The sequence below is a fragment of the Pseudorca crassidens genome, chromosome 11, assembly GCF_039906515.1.
Source record: "Pseudorca crassidens isolate mPseCra1 chromosome 11, mPseCra1.hap1, whole genome shotgun sequence".
NCBI lineage: Eukaryota > Metazoa > Chordata > Mammalia > Artiodactyla > Delphinidae > Pseudorca > Pseudorca crassidens.
Genome location: NC_090306.1, coordinates 77,321,266 through 77,335,986, shown reverse-complemented (window position 1 = coordinate 77,335,986; position 14,721 = coordinate 77,321,266). Strand labels below are relative to the sequence as shown.

At 36.6% G+C, this 14,721-nt stretch overlaps 1 protein-coding gene across 2 annotated transcripts in view; it reads left to right on the top strand.

The window, feature by feature from the left end:
- DCN (decorin) overlaps positions 1–8,550 on the top strand; it is a 36,492-nt gene extending 27,942 nt beyond the window's left edge. For both annotated transcript variants that reach the window (XM_067697522.1, XM_067697523.1), the window contains exons 7-8: positions 2,626–2,764; positions 8,278–8,550. In XM_067697522.1, coding sequence (XP_067553623.1) covers positions 2,626–2,764; positions 8,278–8,472 — 334 coding nt within the window. In that variant the 3' untranslated portion in view covers positions 8,473–8,550. The remainder of the gene's footprint in view (positions 1–2,625; positions 2,765–8,277) is intronic.
- Positions 8,551–14,721: the final 6,171 nt, after the last annotated feature.

The following is a 14,721-nucleotide window of genomic DNA, read 5'->3' as shown; positions in this document are numbered from 1 at the left end:
GGCTCACTCCTTTTTTTGCATATAAATTTCGTAGTGGATAAATAAATATAAAGCATATCATTTGTCTCTGAGGAATACCTAAGAGCAGATGGATATATAATGCAGTTTTTCCCATTTCTGTGGGTATCCCCCAGTGACCCAGTGGAGCGTGAGGCCTGAAGGTGTCATATGCATGTGACTATAGCTGCAATATATAACCCTGGTGTCTCAAATGATAAGAAATCCTTTATCTAAAGCTATTTTAATTACACTCTCTAATGAAGAAGGTATTTTTCAAAATACTGTTATGCATTACCTACCTTTCTATGTTGATTAGGTCTCTCTAGCTGGAGAAAACTGTAGGAAGATAAGTTGCATTGTTTATTGTGTAGAACAATTGCATTGTTTATTCTGCATTGTGTAGAACTGTCTTTTGGACAGCTATTTTTATTGGATTATTATTATTATTATTAGGAGGAAGAGGAAGAGTAGAAGTAGCAGTTGGGATTGACCATAGTATAAAATTCTAAATATGGTAAATCAGTCGTAATATTTGTGCCATTTTAGAAAAGTAAGTTTATTTTGTACTGAAAGTGGTATGGAGATTTTGAGTTTCCTCTCTTTAATATAAAATCATATGCTTTGTATCAAATAGAAGCATAGAAGTATAAAGAGCTAATAAACTTTGAAAAGGTCAATAGAAATGAAGATTTCTGTTTAAATGGATTTTGAATTCCATTCATTAAATCAGAGGAAAATACCTCATTGGCCAACAAACTTTCCCAACTCTTGAATTAACTAAATACATTTCTCTTTGGAATCAAGTCCAGAAAAATCCATCTATTAAACCATCAAATCCTTATGTTTTTTGCTCCTCACTGATTTTGGAACATGAAGGGTATTTTGGTGATGAAAATCAAAATTGAGGAAAGGAGAAAAAAGCAGCCACTGATCTCAGAACATTGTTGCAGTGCAAATATTCTGATTAGTTACTAAGAACAACTGAAGAGAAAATACTATATGTCCCTCTGCAAAAAAATAAAGTGTTTTAATCAGGCAAACTTCCCTTTTCTTATTAAGCATATATATCATCATCTCCCCTAATAGGTGGAATATTCTTCGATGGAAAGAATCATGGTGGTTTTTGAGCCATGTCTCCTCTGCCCTCACAAGCCTAAGATAAAAGTCTTTAACATAATAGGTTCTCAAAAACATTTGATGAGTGAATATAAATTAATCATTGCAAATGTAGTTTACTTCAATAGATAATTAAGATTATTATATTCTAAGAAATGTATTAGCCCAAATTGGATATGGGATTTAGAGTGCTATAAGAAATAGAGACATGATTCTGAAATAGAAAAGGAAAGACCAGAAACAAGAGATGGAAGTTTAAGACTGGGAAAAAACAAAATATTATGAGACAAGATGCCAGGTTGATAATCAATAGGTAAGACAAACCAACTGTGCTATTAATAGCCTAAAATCAGTACACTTTAATCTCAGTTATTTCAAATACCAAGTCATGATTAAAATTGGAAGAATTTGGTTACCTAAACCAACATCTAAATCCCAAAAGGGCTCAAAGATCTCAACTAGCTGAAAGCAAGTAGGAATCATCCCACAAAAAGGACCCAAGTCTTTTTCACTAAATTTGAAGGAATCCAATAGTTTCTTCCCCTTTCTCTTCCTTGGAACTTTCTGGTTCTCTTCCACAACCTTGTTGCCTCATCTCTCTCTGCCCTTTTGGATTGACAGAACCCTGGTTCTGACAGAGATTTATTCCTAGAATGTTGGGTACACAAGTTTTGTCTTCAAGTCAACTTCTTCTGACTTTTGAATCCCATTTACTGTGAGGGGACATCACAGCTGCAGACTCTCACTTGTTAAACATAAAATTAAAAAAAAATACAACCCAAAACCTTGAGTGGCATTGCATAAGAAATGTCAGAGGGGCCAAGATCAGGGTCAGAGATCAGGGCTCTAGAGGCCAAGAATGTTGGCACCAGGCATATTCTGACAGTTAACAGATGGTCACTGATAAACTCAAACAAATGTAAAATGCTAATTCTGTTAACCTTTTTGGCAGGTAGGTTTATTGACTCATTAGAACCTTTCACTTTTTATTTACAACAAATAAATTTGCGTAATAAATATACAATTGCTTGGTTTACAAAGCGCCAGAAATGATAATGTTCCTTTCATTTTTCTCTCAAATGAATTCACTGTATTCATTATACAGTCAATTCAGCAGCTATTCATTGATCATATCAAGCTCTGTGTTAGTACTGGATATACCACAAGACAGTCACTTTTCTCAAGGCAAGACGCACAAGTACACAATCCTTAGAGTCTTACAAGAGGGTGATAACAGGATGCTATATGAGCATTCACTAGGGGTACACCGTATCCAGCCTGGTACTGTCAGAGGAGTTTTAAAGAGGGTAACTCTGAGCTGAAACCTTAAGAACCAATGGGCTCTATCCAACTCAGAAAGTTTGGAAAAATCACATTAGGCAGAGGTAACAGTAAGTACAAAAACAAAACAAAACAAAATTCTTTTCCTATTGACTTGATTAATCACACAATGCCTGTAAGAAGGCATCCACGTGTAGTGTATCCATTCGTTTCTGTTTTCTGTTGCAGGTTGGGACTGGGTTTCAACAGCATCTCTGCTGTCGACAATGACTCTCTGGCCAACACTCCTCATTTGAGGGAACTTCATTTGAACAACAACAAGCTTATCAAAGTGCCTGGTGGGCTGGCGGATCATAAGTACATCCAGGTAACGCAATGCCACTAACTATTGTGAGGAATATCTAGGGAGCAAATCCTCCCTACTGGGATGCTAGGAGGCAGGAAGCTCTGCTTAGAAATTCTTTTGCAGAGATATTTTTAATGTTTCTACATATTCATTCTGGTTTTGTGAAATCTATAGGTTTAAATTAGTATTACTTTTTTAAAATTAGGACTACTGCCTTGAACGTACTATAATGCTTGCTTCCAGAATGTAATATTTTTTTTATGAAGCAGGGTAGTTTCAAGTCACAGATCAGTGTAACAAATACATACTTGTTGGAAAAGATGATATCATCTGTAGTGCATAGATATGGAATAAAATAGTAATTGTAACTTTTAGCTTCAGCAGATGTCATATAGGTCAAAAGACAGTGTTTATCTATTGATAGTAGTGTGACTGACTGAATTAACTTTGTACAGATTATCAAGTTATAGTGTATTCTTGAAGATAAGAAGATATGGTTCAGTGCCCCACTATGGTAATATAGCTTTACAGTCCATAAATCTATAAATGTAAAGCGTGCTTATTACCTTAAATAATCATAGTAATTTCATATATAACAATATAAGATTTCCATTGTTACCTTGAGGAAATTAAACAAACACATTATTTAAATTATATATTTTTAAAAGATCAATAATGTGGTCATCGACAGATTTTACATATTTGTATATTTCTTCTAATTTTTCAGTTTTTTTAAAGATTGTATTTAAATTGTTTCTTTCAGAAATTTCAGTAGGTACTTAGTGAAATCGTGGTGATTCAGAAACTGTGTCTTAAACTGACACTCTTTTACAGATAAAACCGTTTTATAAAGTTGACCTTTTGGTAATCTAGTATCTCAACTTCTTTGTTTGGGGTTCAAAATGGGTTTATCCTTTACTCTGCTGTCAACAGTGTCAATAAATTTCTGATCTCTTTTATTTTATTGAGTTGTGCCAAAACCTCCAAATTAAGTTTACATATCACAATTTACATTAGCTAGCTTTCAGTAAAGTGTAAGAATTCTACATATGAAGATGAAATTAAAGACGTTTTATTTCATGCTGATTCATTTTCAGTGGGTCTTTGGTGGTGGTGGTAGAGTGGTGAGTAAGCATAGCTTGGAGCCACAAGTAAAACCAAGATGCTTGGAGACCTAATAAAAACAGCTAATGTTGTCATTATTAAGGTTTTTGTTGGTGGTGGGCTTTCTTGTTTGGTTGGTTTGGGTTTTGTTTTTAGATCTCAGAATAATAATTTTCATCTTCTTGATTACTGTTTTTCAAATTTTAGTCTGGACATATTACTGAGTTCATAAAATCAGTTTAAAAGTTTCATTTGGAACATCCCATGGGATGGGATGGAATAAGTTGAATAGGATAGAAAATATCACTGTAATTGTAAGTATTTTATAAAATTTTTGTTTCATATGCATAGATCCGTATATACTAAAGCTCAATATATAGTGTGTGTCTTACTGTGGGTCACAGAGAAAAAATTCTAAAACATTCCATTTTGAAATCTTTGTTGAATATCAGCAAATCTCATGGATATTCACACAGAGCCCCACATTCAGAAGGACCTCACTCTTGGTTTTCCATCTCTAATTAGCATCCATGTACCCATTTTACCTGCATTTCTAGAGGGTCCCAGGGGTTTCACCTACTCTACTTTCTTTTCTATATCTATATAGTCCAATTATTTTTAGCAAAATCATGTAATTATTCAACCATCACCACAATCCAGTTTTAGAACATTTTGATTACCTCCAAAATATCCCTTTTATATATTTCTACTTGTTCTTAATCTCATCCCCAGCCACAGGGAACCATTAATCTACTTTCTGTCTCTATGGATTTGCCTTTTCTAGACATTTCATATAAATGTAATCATACAATGTGTGGCTTTTGTGGCTGGCTTCTTTCACTTAGCATAGTAATTTTAGGTCACCCATATCATAACGTGTGTCAGTAATTCATTCATTTTTATTGATGAATCGCATTTCATTGTATGGATATACCACATTTTGTTTGCTAGTACTACACCTTTTGATAACTGTAGGTTTTGATTATGTTTAGAAATTAGAAATGAAGGCCGTCTAACATTGTTCTTATTTTTCAAAATTTTGGCTATTCTTGTTTCTTTGCATTCCATTCAGATTTTAGAACCAGCTTGTTCATTTCTTCTCAGATAGATTGCTAGGGCTTTGATAGGAGTTGTGTTGAATCTGTAGATCAATTAGGGGAGAATTTTCCTTGTAATAACATTGAGTCTGCCAATGCACAAACATGGGATATCTCTCTATTTTGTCTTTATTTTCTCACAGCAATATTTTGGCATTTTTAGTGTGCAAGTTTTACAATTTTTTATTAAGTTTGTTCCTAAATTTTGTATTATTTTTGATGCTGTTGTGAATGAATTGTTTACCATAATTTTATTTTTGAGTTTTTTGTTAGTTTATAGAAATTCAGTTGATTTTTGTGTATCTTTCTTCTACCCTAGTGCTGTGCTGAAATTGTTTTTAGTTGCAGTAATTTTTTGTGAATTCCTTTGGATATTCTACATTCAGGATCATGTAATTTGTAAATAAAGAGAATTTTAAGTATTCTTTTTTATCTGAATTCCTTTAATTTCTTTTCCTTACTTCATTGCATTGGCTAGAATCTCCAGTACAATGTTGAATAGAAGTGATAAAATTAGACATCTTTGCCTGGTCCCTAGTTTAAAAGGGCAATCAACCTTTTGCCATTCAGCATGATGCTAGCTATAGGTCTTTTGTAGATGCTCTTTATCAAGTTAAAAACATTCCCTTTGATTTCTAGTTTACTGAAAATTTTTATCATGAAAGGGTTTTTTCAAATGCTTTCTCTTTTCTATTGAGATGATCATGTGATTTTGTCCTTTATTCCTTTAATATGCTATATTAAACTAATTGATTTCCAGTTAAATAAGTTTTACACCCTTGAGATAAATCATGCTTGGTCTTGGCCATGGTGAATAGTCCTTTTATAATGTTGTGAGATACAGACAGTTTCCTAATATTTTGTTAATTTTTTTGTCTATATAGGAGATATTTAATTGTAGTTTTCTTTTTTGTGATGATTTTTGTTTGGCTTTAAGAAAATATTGACCTCATAGAACAGGTTGGAAATTTACTTTCCTTTTTACACAGACTAATACTTTCTTTATGTCTTGATATTTCCTTCTCTCGTTTTCACTATTAGCCATAAACTCTCACCAAACACCTCTCTCCTTTCTTGTTAGTCACTTCTGAGAAATGGAGAATGGTCAATGACAAGAAGAAATTTTCAAAGTTTGAGAATCACACACACACACACGAACCTCACAGATACTGTTTTGATTTTAATATTCCTTGTTTCTATTTTTGTAATACATCTATTGTTCTCCTTCTAAACCCTTTCTTAATCAAGACCGTTTTCACCAGCATATGAGTGCAAGTGTTCTGGTAGGTGGAACAATATTTCAAGTCAATTATTATTATTATTATTTTTTGCAGTACGCGGGCCTCTCACTGTTGTGGCCTCTCCTGTTGCAGAGCACAGGCTCCGGACGCACAGGCTCAGTGGCCATGGCTCACGGGCCCAGCTGCTCCACAGCATATGGGATCTTCCCGGACCGGGGCACGAACCCGTGTCCCCTGCATCGGCAGGCGGACTCTCAACCACTGCGCCACCAGGGAAGCCATCAAATCAATTATTTTAAGGGAGTACCTCATAGGTTTTATAGCTTGCTTTAGAAATTATTGCCTTAGCATTATATTTTAGCCTTGGTTTTATGATCAATTCACTTCTTATTCTTCAGAATTCACATATAAATAATGGGAGTAAAAACTCATTTCTATAATTCTTTTTAAGTCTGATATTAATTTCCCTAAGAAAATCTATGAACAAATTACCATTATCTTAAACATAACCATAAAATATATTTCAGAAAAAATTTCTGATGAACTATAACATTATATTCTTTGAGCTGAATTTGTAACATAGAATACATTTTTGTTAAAATTTCTTGGTTTATATATTCCAAATGCAGTGACATTCAAGCTTTTCTTAGAGTTTGTGATTTTTAATTTCAATTCTAATACTCTATACCCTCTCTTACTTCACTATATATTACTTCCTTATTTTATATAATTCATTAAAAGGTCTACCATTTTATCTTTGCCCTGAAAACATAATATTCCATGTAGACACAATTTATGAAATAACCATGAATTCATTCATTTATTCATTCAACATATATTTGTTGAACACCTACTCTGTTCTAGTAGACACTGGAGATACAGTCACGAACAAAACTGAACAGGTTTCCTACCTCATAGAGCTTTTATTCTAGAGGAGGAAAACAGACAAAAAGCAAATACATGTTATATAGTGATCATTACGCTGAATAAAAATAAATAAATATAATTGGAACAGAAAATGGCAGAATGGGATAGTCAAGAAAGACTTCTTTGGTAAGGATAAATGAATTACATGAGTCAGTAAGACTTGGAGACATCTTGGAGAAGTTTATGCCAGAAGGAGGAAACAGTGTGTGTCAACCTGAGGAGGGACCATCCTCTAGAGAAGAGAAACAAGTAGGTTAGGGTGGTTGGATTGAACAGTGAGGAGAGATGAGCTCAGAGTAGAAGGATGCCAGATCATGTAGGATTTGTCAGCCACTGTGAGAACTTTGGATTTTACTCTGCATAAGATGGGAAGCTGCTGGGGTATTGAGGCAAAGATGATATAACTTGCTTACATTTTTAAATAATTGGTGAAAGGAAGGAAGGAAGGGAGGGAGGGAGGCAGGCAGGAGGGAAGGAAGGAAGGGAGAAAAAGAGAAAGAAAGAAAGAACAGATTTCAAGAAGGCAAAAGAGGAAGCAGGAAGAACAATCAGGGCAACTTCAGTAACCCAGAAGGAAATAATGGTGGCTTTGGATAAGGCTGTAGGAGTAGATATGGGGCAGAACTAGATTATATGTGCATTTTGAAGGTTGCACTAGCGGGATTTGTTGATGGTTGGGCAGAGAGTATAAGAGACAGGGAGAGTCAAAGATAATGTCAATGTTTTTAGCCTGAGTCATCTGGAAAGACTGAAATGTCATATACTGAGATGAGGAAGACTAAGGGAGGGAAAAGCAAGATTAAAAAGAGAGAGAGAGGGCTTCCCTGGTGGCGCAGTGGTTGAGAGTCCGCCTGCCAACGCAGGGAACATGGGTTCGTGCCCCGGTCCGGGAAGATCCCACATGCCGCAGAGTGGCTGGGCCCGTGAGCCATGGCCGCTGAGCCTGCGCGTCTGGAGCCTGTGCTCCGCAACGGGAGAGGCCACAACAGTGAGAGGCCCGCGTACCGCAAAAAAAAAAAAAAAAAGAGAGAGAAATCAAAAGTTTGGTTTGAGAAGTATTAAGGTATTTAAACTGAAGGATGAGTGTACTAAAAAAGAGTATATACGTGTATGGTCTCAATATATTTAGAGGAAAATAACCATGTGCCATTATTTTGGGTTGTAGGTTGTCTACCTTCATAACAACAACATCTCTGCAATCGGCCCTAACGACTTCTGCCCACCTGGATACAACACCAAAAAGGCTTCTTATTCCGGGGTGAGCCTTTTCAGCAACCCAGTCCAGTACTGGGAGATCCAGCCATCCACCTTCCGATGTGTCTATGTGCGCTCTGCCATTCAGCTCGGAAACTACAAGTAGTTCCGAAGAAAACCCTCGTTTTTATAACCTGGCAAAATCCCGTTAACGTCACTGCTCAAAAAAAAAAAAAAAATGAAAGCTAGATACTGGAAACCTAACTGCAATGTGGATGTTTTCCCCACATGACTTATTATGCGTAAAGCCAAATATGCAGTTTAAATAATTGCCTACAATAAAAAAAAATATTTTGCCTGCCATTTTCAGAATCCTGTTTTGAAGTTTATTATTGATGTTAACTGAGCTATTGCAGATATTCTTATTTCACTAAATGTAAAATTTGGAGTAAACAATTTAGTAGAGCTTTTAATTTCCTGAAGAAATCAATAAAAATGGTATCAATCTTCTGTAACTCATAGGGGGGGTTAGCGCCTTTGACATAGTCTAGCAATAATGTATTCATCCCCATTATTACTGATTAAGCCTCATTTGAGTGTGTAAATTCAATACAGGCTATGTAAAATTTTTGCTAATGTCATTATTTTGAAAAAAAATAAATTCACAAGTACATTTTAAATTACTATTGTATAAAAGCGTAATTGTAAATCTTCCGTAACCTCAATTTTCTGAAGAGAGTAAACATTGCTTTCTTAATAAAAACAGCACACCTTTTCAAGTTCTTAGGTATGTATTCTACCTCTGTCCTTTGACATTTGTGCATTATAACTTACTTTATCTATATTCAGTATTACGCTGATAAGGCACAAAACTGACTTTCTCTTATTGGTCTAAAAAACCAATATTTTTAGTTAGTAAATACTAAATCAATTTTAAAACTATTATGTGTGTAATCTGCCTGAGCATTTCTGTACTTACTAGATGTATTAGAAATATTTCCTGCATTTAGTTAAACCTTCAATTAAAAAAATTTTTTTTGCAGGATTTAGAAATAACTATCAAAGAAGACCATTCAATAAGCCTGGGGAATGGGCTGATTTACCAAGAGTAAATATTTATCAAAAAATACATTTATGCTATCATCATCTAATAAGTAAACATGAGAAAACAGTTTATTTCTTTTATTACCTTGGGTGTTTCCTGATTGTAAATACTGAGACCCGGATCCAAACTGGTAACGATAAAGGGAAATACAAAACAGTCCTGCTATTAGATGAGCCTCTAGTGGAGTTTCTCTGCAATTCTTTCAGCTTTGCCTTCCTTCATTACATTTTCAGGCTGGCTTCCCGTATGGTTGCAAAATACGAATCTCCTCCATCATTTACCCACACACAAAAGCATATTAACACAAAATTTCAGGAAAAGTCATGAGATTCTCTCTCATCATTACATACAAATTTCACAACCCTATAGAGTAAATGAGTAAATACTATTGTTATTCCCATTTTGTAGAAAAGTAAACTGAAGTTAGGAGAAGTTAAATAACTTTCTTATAGTTAAATACATGGTAAATACCTGGCAATAGAGCTTTTTTCTTTTAACTTTTGTACAAGTCAGAGTCTGGTAGAAAACAGAATTTACCCCAGAGAATTTAAATGAGGATAATTTAATGAAGGGACTATTTTAGAGTGTGTGCAGAGTTTATGGCATGAAATTAGGGATGGTGAGGCACCTAGGAATGGACAATGGAGGAAAGGCATTCTCACCCATGTGGCTAAATGGACAGCAGAAGAAATGGAGTTTTTGGAGCTAAGTGAGAGGACAGCCATGGAAGGTTTCCATGCCCAGGCAGCCATGTCCCTGGAAGGATTGCAACATCCACCAGAGGTGAAGTACTGAAGCAGGGTATCAACCTTTCTTTCCTTCTACTTCACATCCTTTCACTGATCAAACCTAAAGGGAAGATAACCATCAAGAAAACCAGGAAGATTAAGCCTCTTCCTGGGGCAGAGCAGAGAAGGGAGGGGAATGGGTCTGGTCAGGACACTCAAAGAATAACTAGCCCAAACACTATAACAGTATCCGTAGGATGATTGAACAAATTCCACCAGCCTCAGCTAAGCATTACATTTACATCATTTGTCATCCCAGGCACTTTTTATGACCCCAATTATTTTACACTTTTCTGCATTGATCAGAGGTGCTAATAAATACAAAAATATTTGATGAAACTTTGTCAAATGATTAGCTAAATCTGGTTTTCCATTATGATACAGCAGACTGTTTTTATAATGGCTCTGACTAAAACAGAGTTCACTTATTGAAAGAAATATGGTTAGTATTAAAAATCGAAGAGTAAACAGAAGATGCACACTGTCAATATTAACGGGCAGTCAATTATGTTTTGTACATAAATTTGGCAGAAAACCAAGAAAATATTTGGATAATTATAAGAATCATGAGAGGGCTTCCCTGGTAGTGCAGTGGTTAAGAATCCACCTGCCAATGCAAGGGACACGGGTTCAAGCCCTGGTCCGGGAAGATCCCACGTGCCGCGGAGCACCTAAGCCCGTGCGCCACAACTACTGAGCCCATGTGCATGCCTAGAACCCGAGCTCCACAACAAGAGAAGCCACCGCAGTGAGAACCGCGCGCACCGCAACAAAGACACAATACAGCCAAAAATAAAATAAGTTAATTAAAAAATAAATTTAGAAAACAAGAATCATGAGAGTCAGAGCACAGGGCTCTAAACTGTTGCCGTTAAAGTCATATTCTCCTCATACCAGTTACTGCCTGGAATGTACAAAGCTCTGTACGAGCTATTTAATTATCAAGTGATCATGTTAGTGATATTTATTCATATTCTATTATCAGCCAATAAATGGAAAATGCTATTTATTGCTTTAGCATACTCTATTCATTCATTTGTTCATTCATTCAATAAACTAGCACTGAATATATTGCGGACATGAGATAACTCCTGGTAGAAAGATAAAAACAACAACAGCAACAGTAGCAACAACAGATATTTATTTCTAGAGTTTATTCAATGCATACAACAAATTACCAGCTTCTGTGTTTGGCTCTTTTTGGACCATGTCTACTTATCACAAAAATTCCATAAGAATGTCCTATTTCCATTTCACAGATGATGAAATTGAGATATAGGAAATGCAGTCAGAATCATAGCCCTGATCCAGTTAGGGTCAGCCCTTGCTTGTGCAACAGTTTATGCAATTCATAGCATGTCAAGACCAAAGGTGACAGTCTTAAAAATTATGAAGGGAATCTATCCATGGTTCTCAGCAGTTCCTCCACATTGTGTTAATAGGTTAGAGTGTTGAGGTGCAGGTACCATAAGGATAATCACTATTATTTATTGAGTACTATGTCTTAACTGTATATAAAGTATCTTATTTAATGTTTACAACAGCCCTGTGGGCTCTGTATGGTTATTTAATATCCCTTTTACAGATGAGCAGATGGAGCCACAGAGAGGTCAAGTAATTTTCCCATGGATACACAGCCTGTAAGTAAGAAAGGCAAACTTTCCGTCACTTCAATGTGTTGCTTTCTGCTGCTTTAGACAAGAATGTGCCCAACAATGAAGGATCACTGAACATCCATAGCATCTTCCATCTTCTTTGCAATAGTGTGCAGGGCTATAAAATAACGGGCATCCCACCAGTCCAAATTAGTGTTTTCACATTTCAAAAAAGATAACTTTGCTCATACAAATTGAAAATATTGTACAAAAACTGTTCAACTTTGAAAATGTTCTATATCAATACTGTTCAGTACTGTATCCACTAGCCAAATATGGCTATGGAGTACTAGAAATGTGATAGAATTGAAGAACTTTTAAATTTTATTTCATTTTAATGAATTTTAAGTTAATAGCCATATGTAACTGGTGGGTATCATATTCTAAATACTCCCAATGACTTTAAATATGATTTTCATGGTACAGAGTGGATTTTTATTCATGGAAAAGTATTTACTAGGTCTGTGCCAGGCACTGGGGATATAAGAATGAATAAGATGCCATCTTTGACTTTAAGGTGATCAGAGTTTAACAAAGGACACAATCATTTAACCCAACAATAGAAATACAGAGGGATAAATTTTATCATAGGAGTATATGCAAGTTACAGCAGTAGTTCAGAGGATCTTCCAAGCGTAGGAGAATAAGCACAGAGGAACATGGAAGACTTCACTGAGCAGATAAGTGTTGAAGTGGATTTTGATGAATGTGTGAAGGTTCAACAGGGAGATTTGGTGGGGACTAAGTTCGACCACTCAAAAGTGTACATAAGGGCTTCCCTGGTGGCGCAGTGGTTGGGGGTCCGCCTGCCGATGCAGGGGACACGGGTTCGTGCCCCAGTCCGGGAAGATCCCACATGCTAAGGAGCGGCTGGGCCCGTGAGCCACGGCCGCTGAGCCTGCGCGTCCGGAGCCTGTGCTCCACAACGGGAGAGGCCACAGCAGTGAGAGGCCCACGTATTGCAAAAAAAAGAAAGAAAAAAGAAGTGTACATAGCACGTCATCTCTGATCCACTGGCATAAAGGAGGGTTTGCTCCTTTACTTTCTTCTGAAGCAGAAGCAGTGGTTTATATGTACATTTGATATACACGGAGCTGAGGATAACATTAGAAGAAGTGGCCTTTTTTTCTCTTTCCACAGTCTTGCTGGCCCACAAAATATCAATTTCCCAGAATGTTCAATAGGAAGGAGGAAACGTCTTTCTTCTTCTCTCTCACACCTCTCAAGAGATCCCACTCTCATGACTACAGTGAAATGGTAATCTCTATGGGAAGGCATTTGGTGTTCAAGGTCTACGTCATCTCTAGACAATTTTTTCAGAGCTGGACCTTGAATGCTGCAGTCTCCTCTCTAGTCTTGCCTCCTTCATGCTGTAGCTTCCTCTTGTAGGGGAAAAAAGTGCAGCTACCCTGCTGCTTAATCTACAGCTGGGTGAGGAATGGATAGAGATAGAATGATGGGGAAGATTTTGGAGTTTCCTCTGCAAGGTAGATATTCCAGCACACCTTTTCCAGCAGTAAAACTGTTTCTAATTTTGTTCAGGTCGATAGGAGAGAGAGGACTAACCCTTCAGCATCCCACTCTTAGGTATCAGCACAACTTTTTCTTGTATATTTTCTTTTGAAATAAAGATAAATGCGGCTCATTTCCTTGACTTCAACATTTGTTATTCACATACTTAGGAGAGTTACTTTACCTTTCTGTGACTCATTTCCCTGTCTGTGAAATGGGAATAATAATAGTGCATACCTTGTAGATTGGTGTGTGAATTAAGTGGGTTAACTTAGAGTATAACTCTCAGATCAGAGCCTAATACATGAAATGGGTTTAAATATGTTGATTGCTGTTGCTGTTTTTCCCCAGGCTGCATAGTTTGGGCTGCAATCATCTCAAGGGAAATTATGTCTCAAGTCTAGGGTGGGGTCTGAGATTGTTCATTTCAAAAAAGCTCCCAGGAATGTTGCTGTTCCTCGGTCTGTACTTTGAGGGACAAAGCAATAGGGTCCTCTCATTTCCTATTGGACCATGTCTGTCTCTTGTCTCCCACTGCTTGGCTCCTGTGAACAACCCCCCCTGCCCCCTTGCCACACACTGTATTAGTGTCCTAGTGCTGCTGTAACAAAGTACCACAAACTGGCTGGCTTAAAATAACAGAAACTTATTCTCTCACAGTTCTGGAGGCTAGAAGTCCAAGATCAAGGTGTTGGCAGGGCCATGCTCCCTCCGAAGGCTCCAAGGGAGACACCTCCATGCTGCTTCTAGGTCCCCGGTAGCTCCAGATGTTTTTGGTTTGAGGCAGCATAACTCTAATCTCTGCCTCCGTCTCCAGATGGCCTCCTTCTCTTGTGTGTCTATCTTTTCTCCTCTTTTATAAGGACAGCAGTTATATTGGATTAAGCCCTACTCCAATTCAGTATGACCTCGTCTAAACTTGATTACATCTGCCAAGGTCACACTCACAGGTACTAGGGGTTAGATGTTGAACCTATCTTTTGAGGGGACATAATTCAACCATTAACACTCACTTCTTTCTATCTTTATTAGAATCTTATTTATTTTTTGTTTTCCTTTTTATTAACACTTTTGTTTGACTGTGTGTGTGGTTTACATAACAGGTTGGAAAGTATGAATTTGGCCCTGACCCTTTGTGGCTGGGTAAGCCCCCTTCATACATTCAAGCTAGCCTAGGCTGTACACATTTTGGTCTTAAGAGCTATCATCTTACCATATTCAAGTGACCCAAATTTTCCAGAACACAGTATTTATGTTCTTTTCATGCATTCCTCTTCAATGACCTTGATCTGGCAATGAAAGTTACCCTGTCATTCTCATCACATAAATCAGGCGTAACCTGGGTGTACGCTTTT